Consider the following 14,820-nt stretch of genomic DNA (forward strand, 5'->3'; position numbering starts at 1 on the left):
AATGTAGCATAGCGTCGTAGCTAACTGGGCAGTCTCTTTGGAATGGGTGGGCTTAGCTGTTTATATAACTTAGGCTAACTTTTACTCGGAACATCTTCAGCATCCACGACACACTTATTGTCTGAAGAGTATCGACAATTTAGAAAAAAAAAATCCGCAAATGAAGACTGAAACGCTAACGTTTGTGCTTGGACTTTTGTGCTTGAGCGTGTTTTCCCCGCTGCACTGTGAGCCAGAGGGACCAGTTCCTGAGGGTAAGACTGCGAGTTACTAAGCATACAGAAACAGTGACCTGTGCAGCCCGAGCAGAAACAAACCAGGGCTTGTAGCTGATGTTTGAGTAAATGTTGAGCTTATGGAAATAATAAGACTGGAGTTTAGGATAAAATCCGGGGAAAGTTTAGCGTGTGTACGTGTGTGTGTGTGTGTGTGTGTGTACAGCTGAGTGGCGCTGACGTGGAGTGTCCATGCCAGAGCCAGTTCAGTTATACTACAGCAGCAGCTCTGATTTTTATTCTACCATCATGTTTAGGTCAGTTTTTAGACATGTGGATAAAAACAGAAACCTAAAATCGCTGTTTTTGTTTTGTGGTGGTTGTTGTTGTTTTTCTGGCTCAGCTATTTATTGCAGTGCTGTCAGACTGCAATCATTATAGCTGTGTCAGTGTAACAGCTAAATTCATCCTTCCGGAATTTCCAACACACGAGGAGTTCCCTCTTATTGGTGATTCTCAGCGTTATTCTGCCTTCTTTACGCTATTCTCTTATGAAAGATAATTTGTTATTCCGTATTAGATATTAGACTTTACTGTGATAAAGCACATGAACAAGATCCGCTTTTTTCTCACCGTTTTGTTTCCTTTTAAAGCCTAAAAGCTGAATAAGCAAATCACACAGTTGCGCCATAAATGCAAAACTGCTGTTCTCTTACAGTCAGTAGGATATCCGCTTGTGACTGTCTTTAAAAAATAAAAAAAAATAAAAAAAGAACAACTGAATGCATTTACTAAATCTGTAGAAATTTCTGGTAAAAAAAAAAAAAAAAAGGTGGAACTTGTCCCCATTATTCACTAGTCTTTAGGCACGTAGGCTGCAGGGCTCCCCACTTCATGTAGTGGCATATAGCTCCAGGAGATACATGGAGAGAGATTGTGTGTGTGTGTGTGTGTGAAAAAAAAAAAAAAATTATATATATATATATATATATATATATGCATTTTTCTCCACCACTATTTAAGAGTCAGGGATTAAAGTATGCAGTTCTTTTTTTTTTTCTTTTTCTTTTTTCCTTTTTTTTTTGCTCTTAGTTGCAGTTAAGATTCGACAGTTTAAATGAAGCTTGTCTTCATGTCTTCTAATGTATTCACTTATATTGATTCATTTGCTGGAGACTTTAATTTAAAGATACTTAAAAGCGAGACAGGATATAATCTAGTCATACAGCCAAGGGTTTAAGTGGGATCCCTATGGTTTAATAACATTATTTTTTTTTAAATCCCCTTTTTTAACTTTTAACAATGTCTATATATCTTTTAAAATGTCCATTACTGATATGTTTAACTTTTTAAATACAGATTTGTGACACTTACACATCCTGTCATATAGGATGCTGTTTATATTTTGGGGACAAAGGATATATGCATCTTTGTAAGAAATAAAATCATGTAAAAATGCATGGTTTTTAAGTAGTAACTCAGTTTGGTACATGTCATTCATCCTTAACGCAAAGCAAACACAAGCTCAGTGGACTCACAGACAGATATAATAACTTACAGGTGTAATAAAATGTCTGGAGTTAAAAAGGTATCATTATGTATCGTTATCAAAGAGAAAATAAAATTTAATTATAATACCAGGGAATTGTTTTAGGTTTGTTCAGCCTATTACATTTCAGTAGGATGATTGCCTAATTTGACTGCTTATGCATTTTTCTTACACAGCTGTGTTTTTGTCATATGCTAGGGCTCTGCCATTTAAACCCACTATCCATCTATTGCATGCATACAGCTGATTAATTGTGGGGTAAGGTTCTTGTTCAATGGCCAAAAATGGGACTTAAAATCACAATCTTCTGATGACCAGCTCAAAACTTTAAGTGCTGAGGTTCCACTGCTTGAAGTGCACATTACCAACAATCTCTAATATTTACATTCACACTCACACTTTCAGGGAACCCTGCTATTTTCTCACCTATTCTCTTACCAAACATCACATGTAAATTTGAAACCCTCAGACTGAAATAGTAAAAGAGTAAAAGCTTCCTGCAGCTGGATATTTATAAGACATTAGGAAAGTCTTTACTCCATAATTTTTGTTGACCTGCAGCAGAGAGCTAAATCAGTGCACAATAATTTGAAATATAATAAAAAATGGCCACACGTCGATTTTACAAGCAGACTACTATTTTTAAGTTGCCTCCATGCTAAAAGAAATCTGCTCCATAACATCTCCATAACACCTACGTACACAAAGTATTTTTGTTAGTGGCATCTTTTGACTTTATTGTAAGAGTAATATCATTTCTGCATGTCGTTTTTTCTCCCACAGGAAAGCTCCTTGTATTAACTGTAGCTACAAAAGAAACAGATGGATTTAAGCGGTTCATGAGATCTGCACGGCACTTTAATTACACAATTAAGGTACAGAAAGCGCCCAGGCAAATTTAAGCTTTAAGCATGAGTGCACTTGTACAACTCTTGCTCACAATAATAGACTCACAATCATTTATTTTGTCCTTTTGTAGGTTCTTGGGAGGGGTGAGAAATGGACCGGTGGGGACTACATGTCTGCACCGGGAGGAGGACAGAAAGTGCGACTTTTGAAGTCTGCCCTGGATAGCATAAAGGAGGAGGACAAAATCATCCTCTTTGTAGACAGGTATTTACTCTTACGGGTGATTTATTTCACTAAATTATGCATCCATTGAAGCTAATTTTACACTGAAATAAAAAATGAAATGAAAACTGAAGTTCAGGACAGGGCCAGAAATGTAAATCATTGCATTAATAATTTTCTTTTTAATACTTCACTGAAAATGTACAAGATAGTGAAAAATGATCCTATTTGACAAGAAACAATTAATTTCATTGCAAACAGCATAAAATGATAATCTAGTGAAGTGACTACGGAATTTAGAAGTGCTGTAATGGATGCACTGTCCATGGTTTAAAACAGACCCCTGAATATCATTCAGCTGCCACTGAAGGAACATAGTGATGATGAGTGATGCAGGAGAGCAGTGGCTTTTTAACAACTACGTGTATTTCTCACTGAGATTTGCCCTGTTCGTAAGGTTGTTGTATTTTGAAAAAACTGTCATAATGTCTTAATGAGCGAAAACTAAATTTGTGGCCAACAATTTTTCCATATTTTTCATTTTTGTTAGCTGATATCTTGGTGGATTAAAGCTATTCAGTAGCATTAAAAATGTAAGATCTTCTTAATCTTGTCCTGGGATGCCTTGCAGCTATGATGTGATCTTCTCCTCGGGCCCAAAAGAGCTGCTGAAGAAGTTCCAGCAAGCCAGGCACAAGGTGGTCTTCTCTGCCGAGACCCTCATCTGGCCGGACCGCCATCTGGAGGACAAGCACCCACATGTCAGAGAAGGGAAGAGGTTTCTCGGAGCAGGAGGCATGTGTTTGTCTCATTGTTGACATGGCAAACGTCGTTAACTTGGCTGTTAGCACTTGATGTTGTTAATATTTGCACTAACATTCCCAACCCTGGTCCTGTGTTTTCTCTGCATCAACACACCTGATTCAACGAGTCAGCTAATTAACAGCCCTTCCTCTGTTGAAGTGGGTGTGTTAGAGCAGGGAAAACCCTAAAATGTGCTGGACAGGGGGTACTCCATGACCAGGGTTGGGAATCTGTGGTGTAGTATATTGCTTCATATAAGTAGTCATTAATTTAAGGAAGCACGCGTGTAAGTAAGGAATAAAAGTGCTGTTATTGGAAAATAATCAGTGACAGGGTGGTTTGTTGCTTCATCGCACACTTGAATATCTTCCAATAACAGCACATCCTTAAGTTTTTTTTATTTATTAAAGAAAGTCTTTTTATGCATTTAGAGTTACATTTAATGTTGTGAAATGTCCACAGAACACACTAGCTCCTGTTATCACTTATGTTATTACACCTGTAAACAGTTGTTCTCTCACTAGCATCTTCTCACAGAATGTTACACAATACAATAACACACATTACGTTTTTTTAATTGATTTATGTAGCACATCCACCATAGAAGCCGATGTGAATTAGTGGCTACTATAGAAACTATAACGTACTAAAACAAGTCTTGCAGCTGGAACTGTGACAGAATGACAGAATACTGAGAACACTATTTTTGAGAATTCAACAGTGCTGTGGTACAAGAGAGGAATAATGCTGAGAGCTGCAGTATATTTATTATTCACTTATGAGGAATTGGTTTAAAATGTTTCCACATTTCCACATAATCCAAGTAGTTCTTTGGAATACAAATTCTTCACAACAAGTGACGTTTATTGAACATCCTACCACAAGTTTGAAGCTACCCCTTTCCCCCTACCTTCTCTTTGACATTGTGTTCAGTGAATTTACTGCATTCTTATGAGCTGATGTACTGAGCTAACAGCTGTGACACAATCTGGCACATCCATGATCATGTGAAAATCAGATGTGGGAACATGAGACAGGAAACCTTAGGACAATTTCATTTGTTCTACTTCCAGTTTCTGCTGTGGTACTCAGAGTTCTTTTTCATTTTCTGTATCCAGGCTTCATCGGCTATGCCCAAAACCTTAAACAGATGGTCTCTGATTGGTCAGGGAAAGATGACGACAGTGACCAGCTCTTTTATACCAAGATATACATCAACCCTGAGAAGCGGGTGAGCATCATCTTTATCATTCAGGTTTTGTAAGAAAAGGTAGCAGTTTGTCTCTTTTTCCTGTCTTTGTGCATTAATAATAAGGTGTTTTGGTGCTGACATTCTCTCGCCTGTCATTTCCTCTACAGAAATCTGTAAATATAACTCTTGACAGCAAGTGCAGATTGTTCCAGAACCTACACGGAGCTCTAGGTGAGTGTGTGTTGTGTAAATGTAGACAAAGCAAAGCAAAAAGAGTTTGATGGGACAGGAGAAGACAGCCTACTGGACTGTTCTTTATAGGGAAGCAAAGTTGCTGACTAGTCCAAGAACAGCGTAACAACAGTGCAGCTTTTATCGCCTATAAAAACCCTACACCAGGAGGGTCTGAAAAAAAACAACCCGTCCCTCTTTCTGTAAATTTCCTCTTTCATGAGGCCTTAGCTTTGGCATGCTTTGATGGAAAGGTAGAGGATGGAATAGATGATCTATCTCATACTGAGCCTGGGCCCTTTTCTTCATGAGGGCTCACTGCAGGGGTGGAAGCTAGAGCCTTGGCATTCTTCCAAGCTTCTCTAAGCCTTGGCTTTCCTGCCTGCCTCCGTTTGCCTGAGGGAGTGGAATGTGAGAGTCAACTGTAGGATGTGCCTGTGCACACGTAGGCCAGCTGAACGCGAAGCCACCATTCATTCTTGTCTTGGACTTCAGTCCTGCAATAGCTGGGTGCTAAGATAAACCATCTGTGTGCTCTCAAAGCCTCAGCTCTCACACTCAAGTGGCTGTTTTAAAACCAACGTAAACAGCTGGGCCTCTGGTAAATTAATGATGATCCTCAAGATGCTGTGGTTAAATGTTATTTACTCGGCGTGTTCCTGGGGGTGAAATTAAAGAAAACAATCTGTTCCATATCACCAATAAGTGTCAATAAATAGATTTAAGCAGCGGATCAAGCTGTTCACTTCAGTTTTACTGTAGTTCCTGTATTGGCAGTAGATAAAAGATGCCAGAATTAAGAGATCTGTGTTTAGATAACTGCAAAGATCTGGAGGAAATAGTGCAGTACAAAAGAGCTTTCTTTCCCCATCCCAGTGGAAAACCTATCTTTCTGGGTCATTCAATAACACACAGCTCTAGCAATTACAAAGAAGCTTGAAAGGGAATGTTGATGGGATGTTTTTTTTCCGAGCAGATGAAGTGGTACTAAAGTTTGAGAACAAAAGAGTGCGGGCCAGAAATGTGCTCTATGACACCCTACCTGTTATTATCCATGGAAATGGGCCTACAAAGGTAGACAGGCTTTTCTCTTATCATTCCTTAGGAAATATATATTTCCATAATATGCCTGCTTTTCATTAATGTCTCTGTACTCATGTTAGTAATCACCATTTGCATGCGTTTTCCAGCTTCAGATAAATTACCTCGGAAACTACATCCCAAAAGTGTGGACCTTCGAGACTGGCTGTACAGTTTGCCATGAGGATTTGCGGTCTCTCTCAGGACTCAAGGTGGGAATTTACTTTTGACACATTATGGATAAGTTTTTGCTTTTATACATTATATATTTATATGGCGGACAGTGTAGATAAAGGAATTCTTTAAAAATCCAGGCTTCATATTTTACTTCATCCTTGTTAATTATTTATTATTCACATCAACAATATTGTATGGATTTATACCCTTAAATTCCTAAACTCTTCACTCTTGTAATTAGATACCCTCCCTTTTAGTTTAGCTGGAGTTACTTGTAATTTATTGTAGTTATTAAATAATATGCTTTAATGTGAATAACTGAAGAAGAAGATATAAATGCAGTAATTCTTGATATCAGTTTTATATGGTCTTATTTATTTGTTTATTTTTATTTTTGGTGTAATACATTAAAGAATTAAAAGTCCTATCTCCAAGCTCACAGATAAACTTGGCTTTATAAGGTTCATAAGCCAGTCATCATCCAGAATGAGCAAACATATGAACTTTTAGCTGTAGATGTTCTACATATGATCTATGAGAGTAATAAGTCTACAAAACAAGTGAAAGTCTACTGTATTTTACAAGCTTTAATAGGCTCTAATTGCCTTTCTCTGCTGAGGTTATTACCATTTCTTACTTATTTAATGAGATTAAGAGATTGCTTAATAAGAACCTTTCTAGATAAGATTAAATAAGGTTACTTTCTAATGGTCTCGGAATTTCAATAGTGTAAATTTGAAGATTTTACCTGTTGGAAATGGCAAGGCTAGTTGATATGGATCATTCTCAGTGGGAACTTTTACAGTATGGTTGGTGACCTTGTCATTCCTCTGCAGGAGAGCGAGTATCCAGGAGTGGTCATTGGCATCTTTATTCAGCAGCCCACTCCCTTCCTAACTGTCTTCTTTGAGCGCCTTCTCAGTCTCCAGTACCCCAAAAATCGCCTTAAACTCTTCATTTACAACCAGGTGAGATGTTATTCCTCATCATTTCAATTTATATTTCAAGCAACACTCTTGATGCTTATGTAAATATTTAGATAGATAGATTAGATAGGTAGTTGCTGTGTGTGTGTGTGTGTGTGTGTGTATGTATATAAATAAATGTACTGTGTGTGTCTCCATTATAACTGAATTTTTGTACTATCTTTTCCAGGAGCCCCATCATGACCAGCACATCCACGCTTTTCTACAGAATCATGAGACAGAGTATGAGGCTGTGAAGCTCATTGGACCCGATGAGGATGTTGGCCACATTACCTCACGCAATATAGGCTTGTGAGTTTTAAATGCCTATGACATTCATGAAAGCAAGGTGTAAATTCTTATCAGCCTAACATATAAGAGCATATCTTGTGTGTCTTGTTTGTTATGCCTGGAATATGAAGGTAATTATTGTCAGTTTTTCTGGAATAAGAGGGTAATTGTCTTTGTTTTTTCTTGCAGCGATATGTGTCGAGACGACACTGACTGCGAGTACTTCTTCAGTTTGGATGCAGATGTGGTTTTGAGAAATGACGACATACTTAAGATATTAATTGAGCTAAATAAGTAAGTGAGACCTTTGTTTGTGGTTTTAAAAATTTATGTCACTTTCCTGTAACATCATCATGGTAAGTGAATTGAATATGCCATGATACACTTTTCTATAATTACTGGGAATTGTTATGTCTTATGAGGTTGTGGAACTGTAGTGGCAGCTTTCACATTAAAGTGCATAGACTTCATTACTAAACCCAGTGCCAGTCCTCATTGTCCTTTTGAAATCACTGTCTCATTCCTTACTCCACAGGCCATTCGTAACACCAATGATGAGCAAGCCTGGCCGGCTGTGGTCTAATTTCTGGGGAGCTCTTAGTGCTGATGGCTACTACGCCAGGTCTGAGGATTATGTGGACATCGTTCAGAGACGCAGAGTGTACGTCTTTCTTAAGCATTTTTATATTTACCCACCATGCATGGACATGTGCAGTTGAAATTTCTTGATGGTAAAGAGAGATCAGTGTGTGAACTGTGTTAGTAGCTTGTTTAACATAGGGGACATAGACTGAGCTTGGCATACTGTGATATATATTTTTGCATTATCCTGCAGGGGTATCTGGAACGTTCCATATGTATCTCAGGTGTACCTGGTGAGAGCGGACATTCTGAGGAACGAACTGAAGGCTCCTGATCTCTTCCAGTCGGCAACCCTTGACCCAGATATGGCCTTCTGCTCCAGAGTGCGGGACCAGGTCAGTAACACTGACAGTTTTTCTTCAACACTAGAGGTGCTTTGCAAAATAGGTTGCATTAGTGCAGGTTTTGGCAGGTGAGCTTTAGCATACCATGCTCTGATTCAAGAGCTTCAGTTAATGTTCACATTGAATATCAGAATGGGGACAAAATGTGAATGCAGTCATTGACAGTGGCAAAGTTGTTGGTGCTAGATGGGCTGGTTTGAATATTTCAGAAACTGCTGATCTCCTGGAATTTTCACACTCAGCAGTCTCTAGAGTTTATACAGAATGGTGCAAAAAGCAAAAAACATCGAGTGCACGGCAGTTCTGTGGCGTTCTTTGGTTCTGGGGGTGGAAACGCCTTGTTGATGAGAGAGGTCAGAGGAGAATGACCAGACTGCTTTGACCTGACAAGAAGGCTGCCGTAACTCAAATAACCACGTTTTACAACTGTGCTGAACAGCATCTCAGAACACAAAAGCATCTCAGAACACACACCACATTAAAACTTGAGGCAGATGGGCTACAACAGCAGAAGATCACATCAGGCTCTACTTCTATAGGGTTCACCATTTTTAATTTTAAAAAATGCTTCTTGTTCAAACTCTTCATTTACAGATAGTGGCAATGTGTTATACACATGCATTGAAAGTATGGAAATAGTAGTAGTATGTGTGTAGAGCAACTCCAGGAGCCAGCAGAATAAATTAGTATGCACATGTAGTAGTATGTGTGTAGAGCAACTCCAGGAGCCAGCAGAATAAATTAGTATGCACATGTTTTCATGTGTTTTTTTTTTTTATAATTGTTTGAGAGCAGATCCTTCTTATTGATTACTCTGTAGATTTTTGGCAATAAACCAACCCATGAACTATAGCGTAACGTATGTACAGGTGACATACTGGGTATACAATATTTTGACTGATGTTTAGGTCTTAGGTAGATATTTGTGAAAGATGGTAACGCATTACATATGTAGTCTAATTCTTATTTTTCCTTTAAGGGAGTCTTCATGTTTGTAACAAATATGCATACTTATGGCCGAATCCTGAATACAGAAAACTACCAGATGGATCACCTTCACAACGATCTCTGGCAGATCTTTGAAAACCCTGTGGTACGTGGGAATCTTAGATATTCCTAACAGCACATTGCTATGTTGCTCCAGTGTTTAACTAGCTATTGAGTTATTCCACCACATGATTTTTTTTTTTTTTTTTTTTTTTTTTTTTTTTTACAGGACTGGGAAGAGCGATACATTCATCCAAATTACTCAAGAATTCTGAAAGACAATATAGTGGAAACGGTAAGTATCTGAAGACTGTTGACTACTTTATTGTACATTTCTATTTTTGATGGATTGTTCAGATTACCTTCCTTACTCATTAACTTCTTTGTCTATCATACAGCCATGCCCTGATGTATACTGGTTTCCTGTTTTCACCAAAGTGGCTTGCGAACAACTTATAGAAGAAATGGAAAATTTCGGCCAGTGGTCAGGAGGTGGCAATGTGGTATGGAGTTTTTCCCCATAGGTTGTTTGGGAAGAGTTTCTGTTACAATTGCAAAACTAAACACAAAATTATGGTGCATTTAACACACTTTTATGAGTGTAGCATAAGTTTAAGTTCTGTTCAAGCTGCATAATGCCTAGGCACAATTAGGCAGTCCACTTTTACATCTCTAACCTAATTTGTTTTTTGTTCGTTTCTTTTTGCAGGACAAACGGATCCAGGGTGGCTACGAGAACGTCCCCACTATTGATATTCACATGAATCAGATCAACTTTGAAAAAGAGTGGCACAAGTTCCTCTTAGAATATATTGCACCAGTAACAGAGAAAATGTTTCCTGGGTATTACACAAAGGTAAAGCCTTTTTAACTCTTTTTCTCCCTCTGAATTTAAATGTTATTTTGTTTAATGTGTAGAATATTACTCTTTCGATGCTGAAATCATTTTCATGTTTTTATATACTGTCTTGAAGTAAGACTGCACTATATTGACAAAAATAGCTTGATTATTGCTGTTGAGTTAAGCCTTGCAGGGTTGCCTTGTGTCAGGGTTTAAGGTTGGCCTGTATTAATTCCAACACTAATAATTGAGGGGTTTTTTTTTAAATCACATTGGTTTTACAGTTAAGAGATGATTATATTGTGTAGCCATAAGTGAAAGTGATTAAAATTGCATCTGTTGCACTCAAAATTTTTCAAACAGGTCGACCAGATAATGTAAATTATTTAAATTGTCAAAAGACTGGTAAGTCACTAATGCCTGGGTCACACTGCAAGATTTATACAGTGTTAACCCTGGATATAATGACAGATTTCACACACTTTTTTAATTCTGCATTGTCGTTCAGTCAGCAAATTTTAGACACTTTCACGTTCTCAAGAATCAGAACATGACTTCACATCAAAACATGGATGACGACAGTTCATTGTGTTTTCACACAAGACCTGTGCATTCCCCGCACGCTGTACACGATGTGTTTAGATCACAGGGGTTAAGATTGGATTTTATACTCCCTGGCGATCTAAACATGGACAGCTCAACATCGTGTACAGTGTGCAGGGAATGTACACTGGACACGATGTTGAGTTTTACATGTTTAGATTGCTGTGGATTTTATACACCCCACACCACAGCATAAAACTAAACTGAGATTGGGACAATTATATTAATTATTACAGTTGTGAATCAGACTCAAAACTGGCCTGATTGTCCTCTAGTATGGCCCAGGCATAATTTAGTAAATAAAACCCTAAGAGCACAAGTTCTGCCAGATTTGTCTCACCCGTGTCTCTTTTCTCATCAGTGTACCTCCTACCTGAACTTTGTAGTGAGGTATAAGCCTGACGAGCAGCCCCTGCTCACCCCTCATCATGATGCATCCACTTTTACTATTAACATAGCTCTCAACAGCAAAGACATTGATTATCAGGTAAATAAGGCTCGTTTCACAGATGGAGCTGCGCTGAAAACACAAACGAAATGCGACACTGGCAGCTGTATCGATGAAGGGGAGCTGGGCTTTTCCTCTGTCTTCTTCCGCTCGCTCTTGCAGGATGCTGTCTTGTTTGTGAATGCTGCATGACCTCTTTTGCATCTGTGTGTGTGTGTCTTGTTTCTCCTTGCAGGCTCAGTTTGACTTGGCGTTTGTAGTTAGGTATAAACCTGATGAACAGCCCTCGTTAAGGCCTCATCATGACGCCTCCACTTTTACTGTAAATATTGCCCTCAATCAAGTGGGGATTGACTTTGAGGTGAGTGAGAGCCTGAGTGTGTTCTGGTGTTCGTGTGTCATATAATGTGGCCTGTGCTGCTTTTTTCTGCACAGCTAAATTTAACACTGGGATTGTGACATATTATTCAGTGACATATTATTACATATTATATGTTATATGAATGTGCATAATTGATAGAAGCATTTAACCTTGAAGCCTAGAGTAAAGGATCAAATCATGCTGCATGTTTAGGCTGAAAACTGAAAGCATTCCTATGTTGGTGATGTCATTATGCTGTTTCTTCTTTTTCACTGAAGTATTAACAAGTGTTTCTTGCATGTAGAGCTAAATTGGCTTCAATTTGCATTGTGGGTTCAGATGATTTACAGTAAACAGTTAAATCACTTATTTGTACTCTTTCATGTACGTAGGTCAAAACATGAATATATAATACATAATGGCTCAAATGGCCATGTACCCTTTGACTTCCTACAGGTCTGCCAATGTAGTACATCTGTTTAGAGAGTGGACAGATTAGTAATACTGACAGAATAGTAATATGTTTGTTTGGCTTTAATACATTTATAATAAAAATATTCACGTCAAACATCAGGGGGAAAAAAGAGCCAATCAGTTTGTAAACTTAAGCATTCTGAAGCCAGAAAAGTGTACAAAAGATAGCGATCATTAGCTCATGTGCAGAGTGTCTGAGGTTAAGACTAGTTATAAGAAAGTACTCTTTTCATGAACTCAAGCATACTACATAATCTTTACTATCATGTTTCCTTGTGTTGTCCCTCCATTAAAACACTTTATGATCACTGGAAAAAAGTTGGTTAAGTTAGTTGACTAAGATTTGGTCAGCTCGTTTGTTTGTTTATATAATATATTTATTATATTATATATTTATTATTTATAAACGTGTTTAATTCTGTGATCCAGTGTTTTCCAATATTGTGTTGTATACGTATGCGTTAGCCTCTTTTTTTGTTGTTGTTTTTGGTGAAAATCAGGAAGTGCAGTGCTGTTGTATAAATCATCTGCTGTGCTAGCATATTTCCCATTTGAAGTAGTAAATAAATAAATAAAGTAGCTTTAGTGATAGGCTCATGTATTCACTTCATGTAAATTAATAATTGTGTAATGTTGCACAACATTTAATTTGTTATTGCTATGTGACTGATTGTTATACCTCCTCATTTGTTCCCCTTCATTCAGGGCGGTGGCTGCCGGTTCCTCAGGTATGACTGCTCCGTAAAAGCTCCAAGGAAAGGCTGGGCCCTTATGCATCCTGGCCGTTTAACACACTATCACGAAGGCCTGCCCACCACGGCGGGTGTCAGATACATCGTTGTCTCATTTGTGGACCCTTAGGCCTAAAATCTTTAAAGGAAATCCGTGTTACAGTCACTTTCTTTAGTCCAAGATGTCCAGTGTGAGAGCTGAGACAGGACTGTCAGAGAGACAATCAATTTAACAGTGCATTGAAAATCATTAAGACTCTGCCTTTCATTGCCCTGTAAAGGTTATAAGGCCAACCCTTGAAGACAGTGTGCTTTGAATGCAGAGGCCTGTACTTCCTTTTTTTTAATTTATTGATCAATTTTTATAGCAGTCGCATCATTCATCTGGTAAGTTTTTTTTTTAGTGAGTTTGCCTTGGATAACTGAATTATACACTTTTCTACTTGATAACGTTCCTCAGGCAAACAGTGCTACTGTTTAGAAATGGCTAATGTATATTTTGTTTCCTCACTCCTCTTTTAAATCATCTTTCTCATTTTTTTGTTTTTGTATTGACACTTCAATAAAAGTGACTGTTTATTATTTGGTTATATTGGGTTAGTGACTGTTTAACACCTTGCTTTGTCCACTGAATTCATAAAATTAACATATTAACTTTTTATAGGTCAAAATATATAGGTGAACTTGCTTGAAACAGAGGACACACATTTCAGTCATGAGGCCCCGTTGGTGGGAAGACGTGATGAATGTTCATATTGTTGCTTGGTAACTTTCCTTGAGCTTAAAATGTGCTGGCAAGATCCATGATTCAGCAATACATGCAGAGAGTGTTCCCAGAGATCTGTCCTGGTGAGACCTTTGAGAAGGGAAGGAAAATAAAATGACTACAGTACACAAAGACTTCTCATGATACATGAGACAGACAATCTTTCTTTATCCTGGCCAGGTCCTACTGGGCAAAGGCAGTAATACACCCTGACTGTGACTCTAATATTGCAGATAGACAATCATTCTGTATGCTACTGTGACCTATTTATATAAAATTCATTGTTTTTTGTTGAGTAAATCACAGTGATACAGAAACTGAAAGATGTCTAAGGGAAAATCAGTACTAGAAAGGAAATATGTCATTCACTCATCCGATTTAGTTCAGCGACATCCTAAAATGGGCTCATATTATAGCATGTCATAAATAAAGCATAGCTATGAGAATTATTAGACCAATTCACTGATGCACAAATACATTAAAAGCCCTGCCAACTTTGTTTTATAATTAGTTTATTATTAGCTGTAGCTTCTAGTGTTGCATTTAACAGATATTGTTTGGTGTTTCCAGATGAGTATCCAAATCCTCATGCTTAAAAATCATACTGTTATTTTTTCGTTGCAGTTCAAAATATGTCCAGTAGATGGCAATGATGTAGTAACAGTGTTTACTTGCATTTTATATTGTAGCTATGAACACATAAATATATATTTTAATATACATACAATAAATGCTTATTTAATAAGCAAGCTTGGTAATCACAAAAAATAATAATAATAATAATAATAATAATAATCCACACTTGAAACTTTGTTCTCAGTAACCTACAAAGCTATTAGTTCTGTGCAAATAATCATTTCAGTTGAATAACTTGAAAGGCAATACACAAAAAGTATTGTTTTTCATTTTTTTCATTCGTGACAGATATGCCACAATGAAAAGCAAAACATTGATTTAATTGCAAATACATCGCTTCATCTCTTCAGTGAAAAACATCTGCTTTTTTTTAAGAATTAAACTCTGATTTGCTTTCAGAGGTAATTGTAAT

At 37.6% G+C, this 14,820-nt stretch overlaps 1 protein-coding gene across 2 annotated transcripts; it reads left to right on the forward strand.

Moving 5' to 3' along the window:
* plod1a (procollagen-lysine, 2-oxoglutarate 5-dioxygenase 1a) lies at nt 1-13,596 on the forward strand. 2 transcript variants are annotated; one of them, XM_034306280.2, is made up of 19 exons: nt 1-254; nt 2,548-2,639; nt 2,744-2,877; nt 3,467-3,630; nt 4,758-4,870; nt 4,999-5,062; nt 6,039-6,136; nt 6,253-6,354; nt 7,156-7,287; nt 7,475-7,596; nt 7,765-7,869; nt 8,111-8,236; nt 8,411-8,552; nt 9,541-9,654; nt 9,778-9,843; nt 9,947-10,051; nt 10,258-10,404; nt 11,354-11,479; nt 12,981-13,596. In XM_034306280.2, exons 1-19 carry the CDS (start codon nt 161-163, stop codon nt 13,134-13,136), a joined length of 2,202 nt encoding a protein of 733 aa, XP_034162171.2. In that variant the 5' UTR covers nt 1-160; the 3' UTR covers nt 13,137-13,596. The 2 variants fall into 2 exon arrangements, with proteins under 2 accessions (XP_034162171.2, XP_026781684.2); XM_026925883.3 differs by lacking the exon at nt 11,354-11,479 and adding an exon at nt 11,676-11,801 and having other exon boundaries at nt 4-254.
* The last annotated feature ends 1,224 nt before the right edge of the window (nt 13,597-14,820 follow it).

Source organism: Pangasianodon hypophthalmus, chromosome 8 (assembly GCF_027358585.1).
Source record: "Pangasianodon hypophthalmus isolate fPanHyp1 chromosome 8, fPanHyp1.pri, whole genome shotgun sequence".
Lineage (NCBI taxonomy): Eukaryota > Metazoa > Chordata > Actinopteri > Siluriformes > Pangasiidae > Pangasianodon > Pangasianodon hypophthalmus.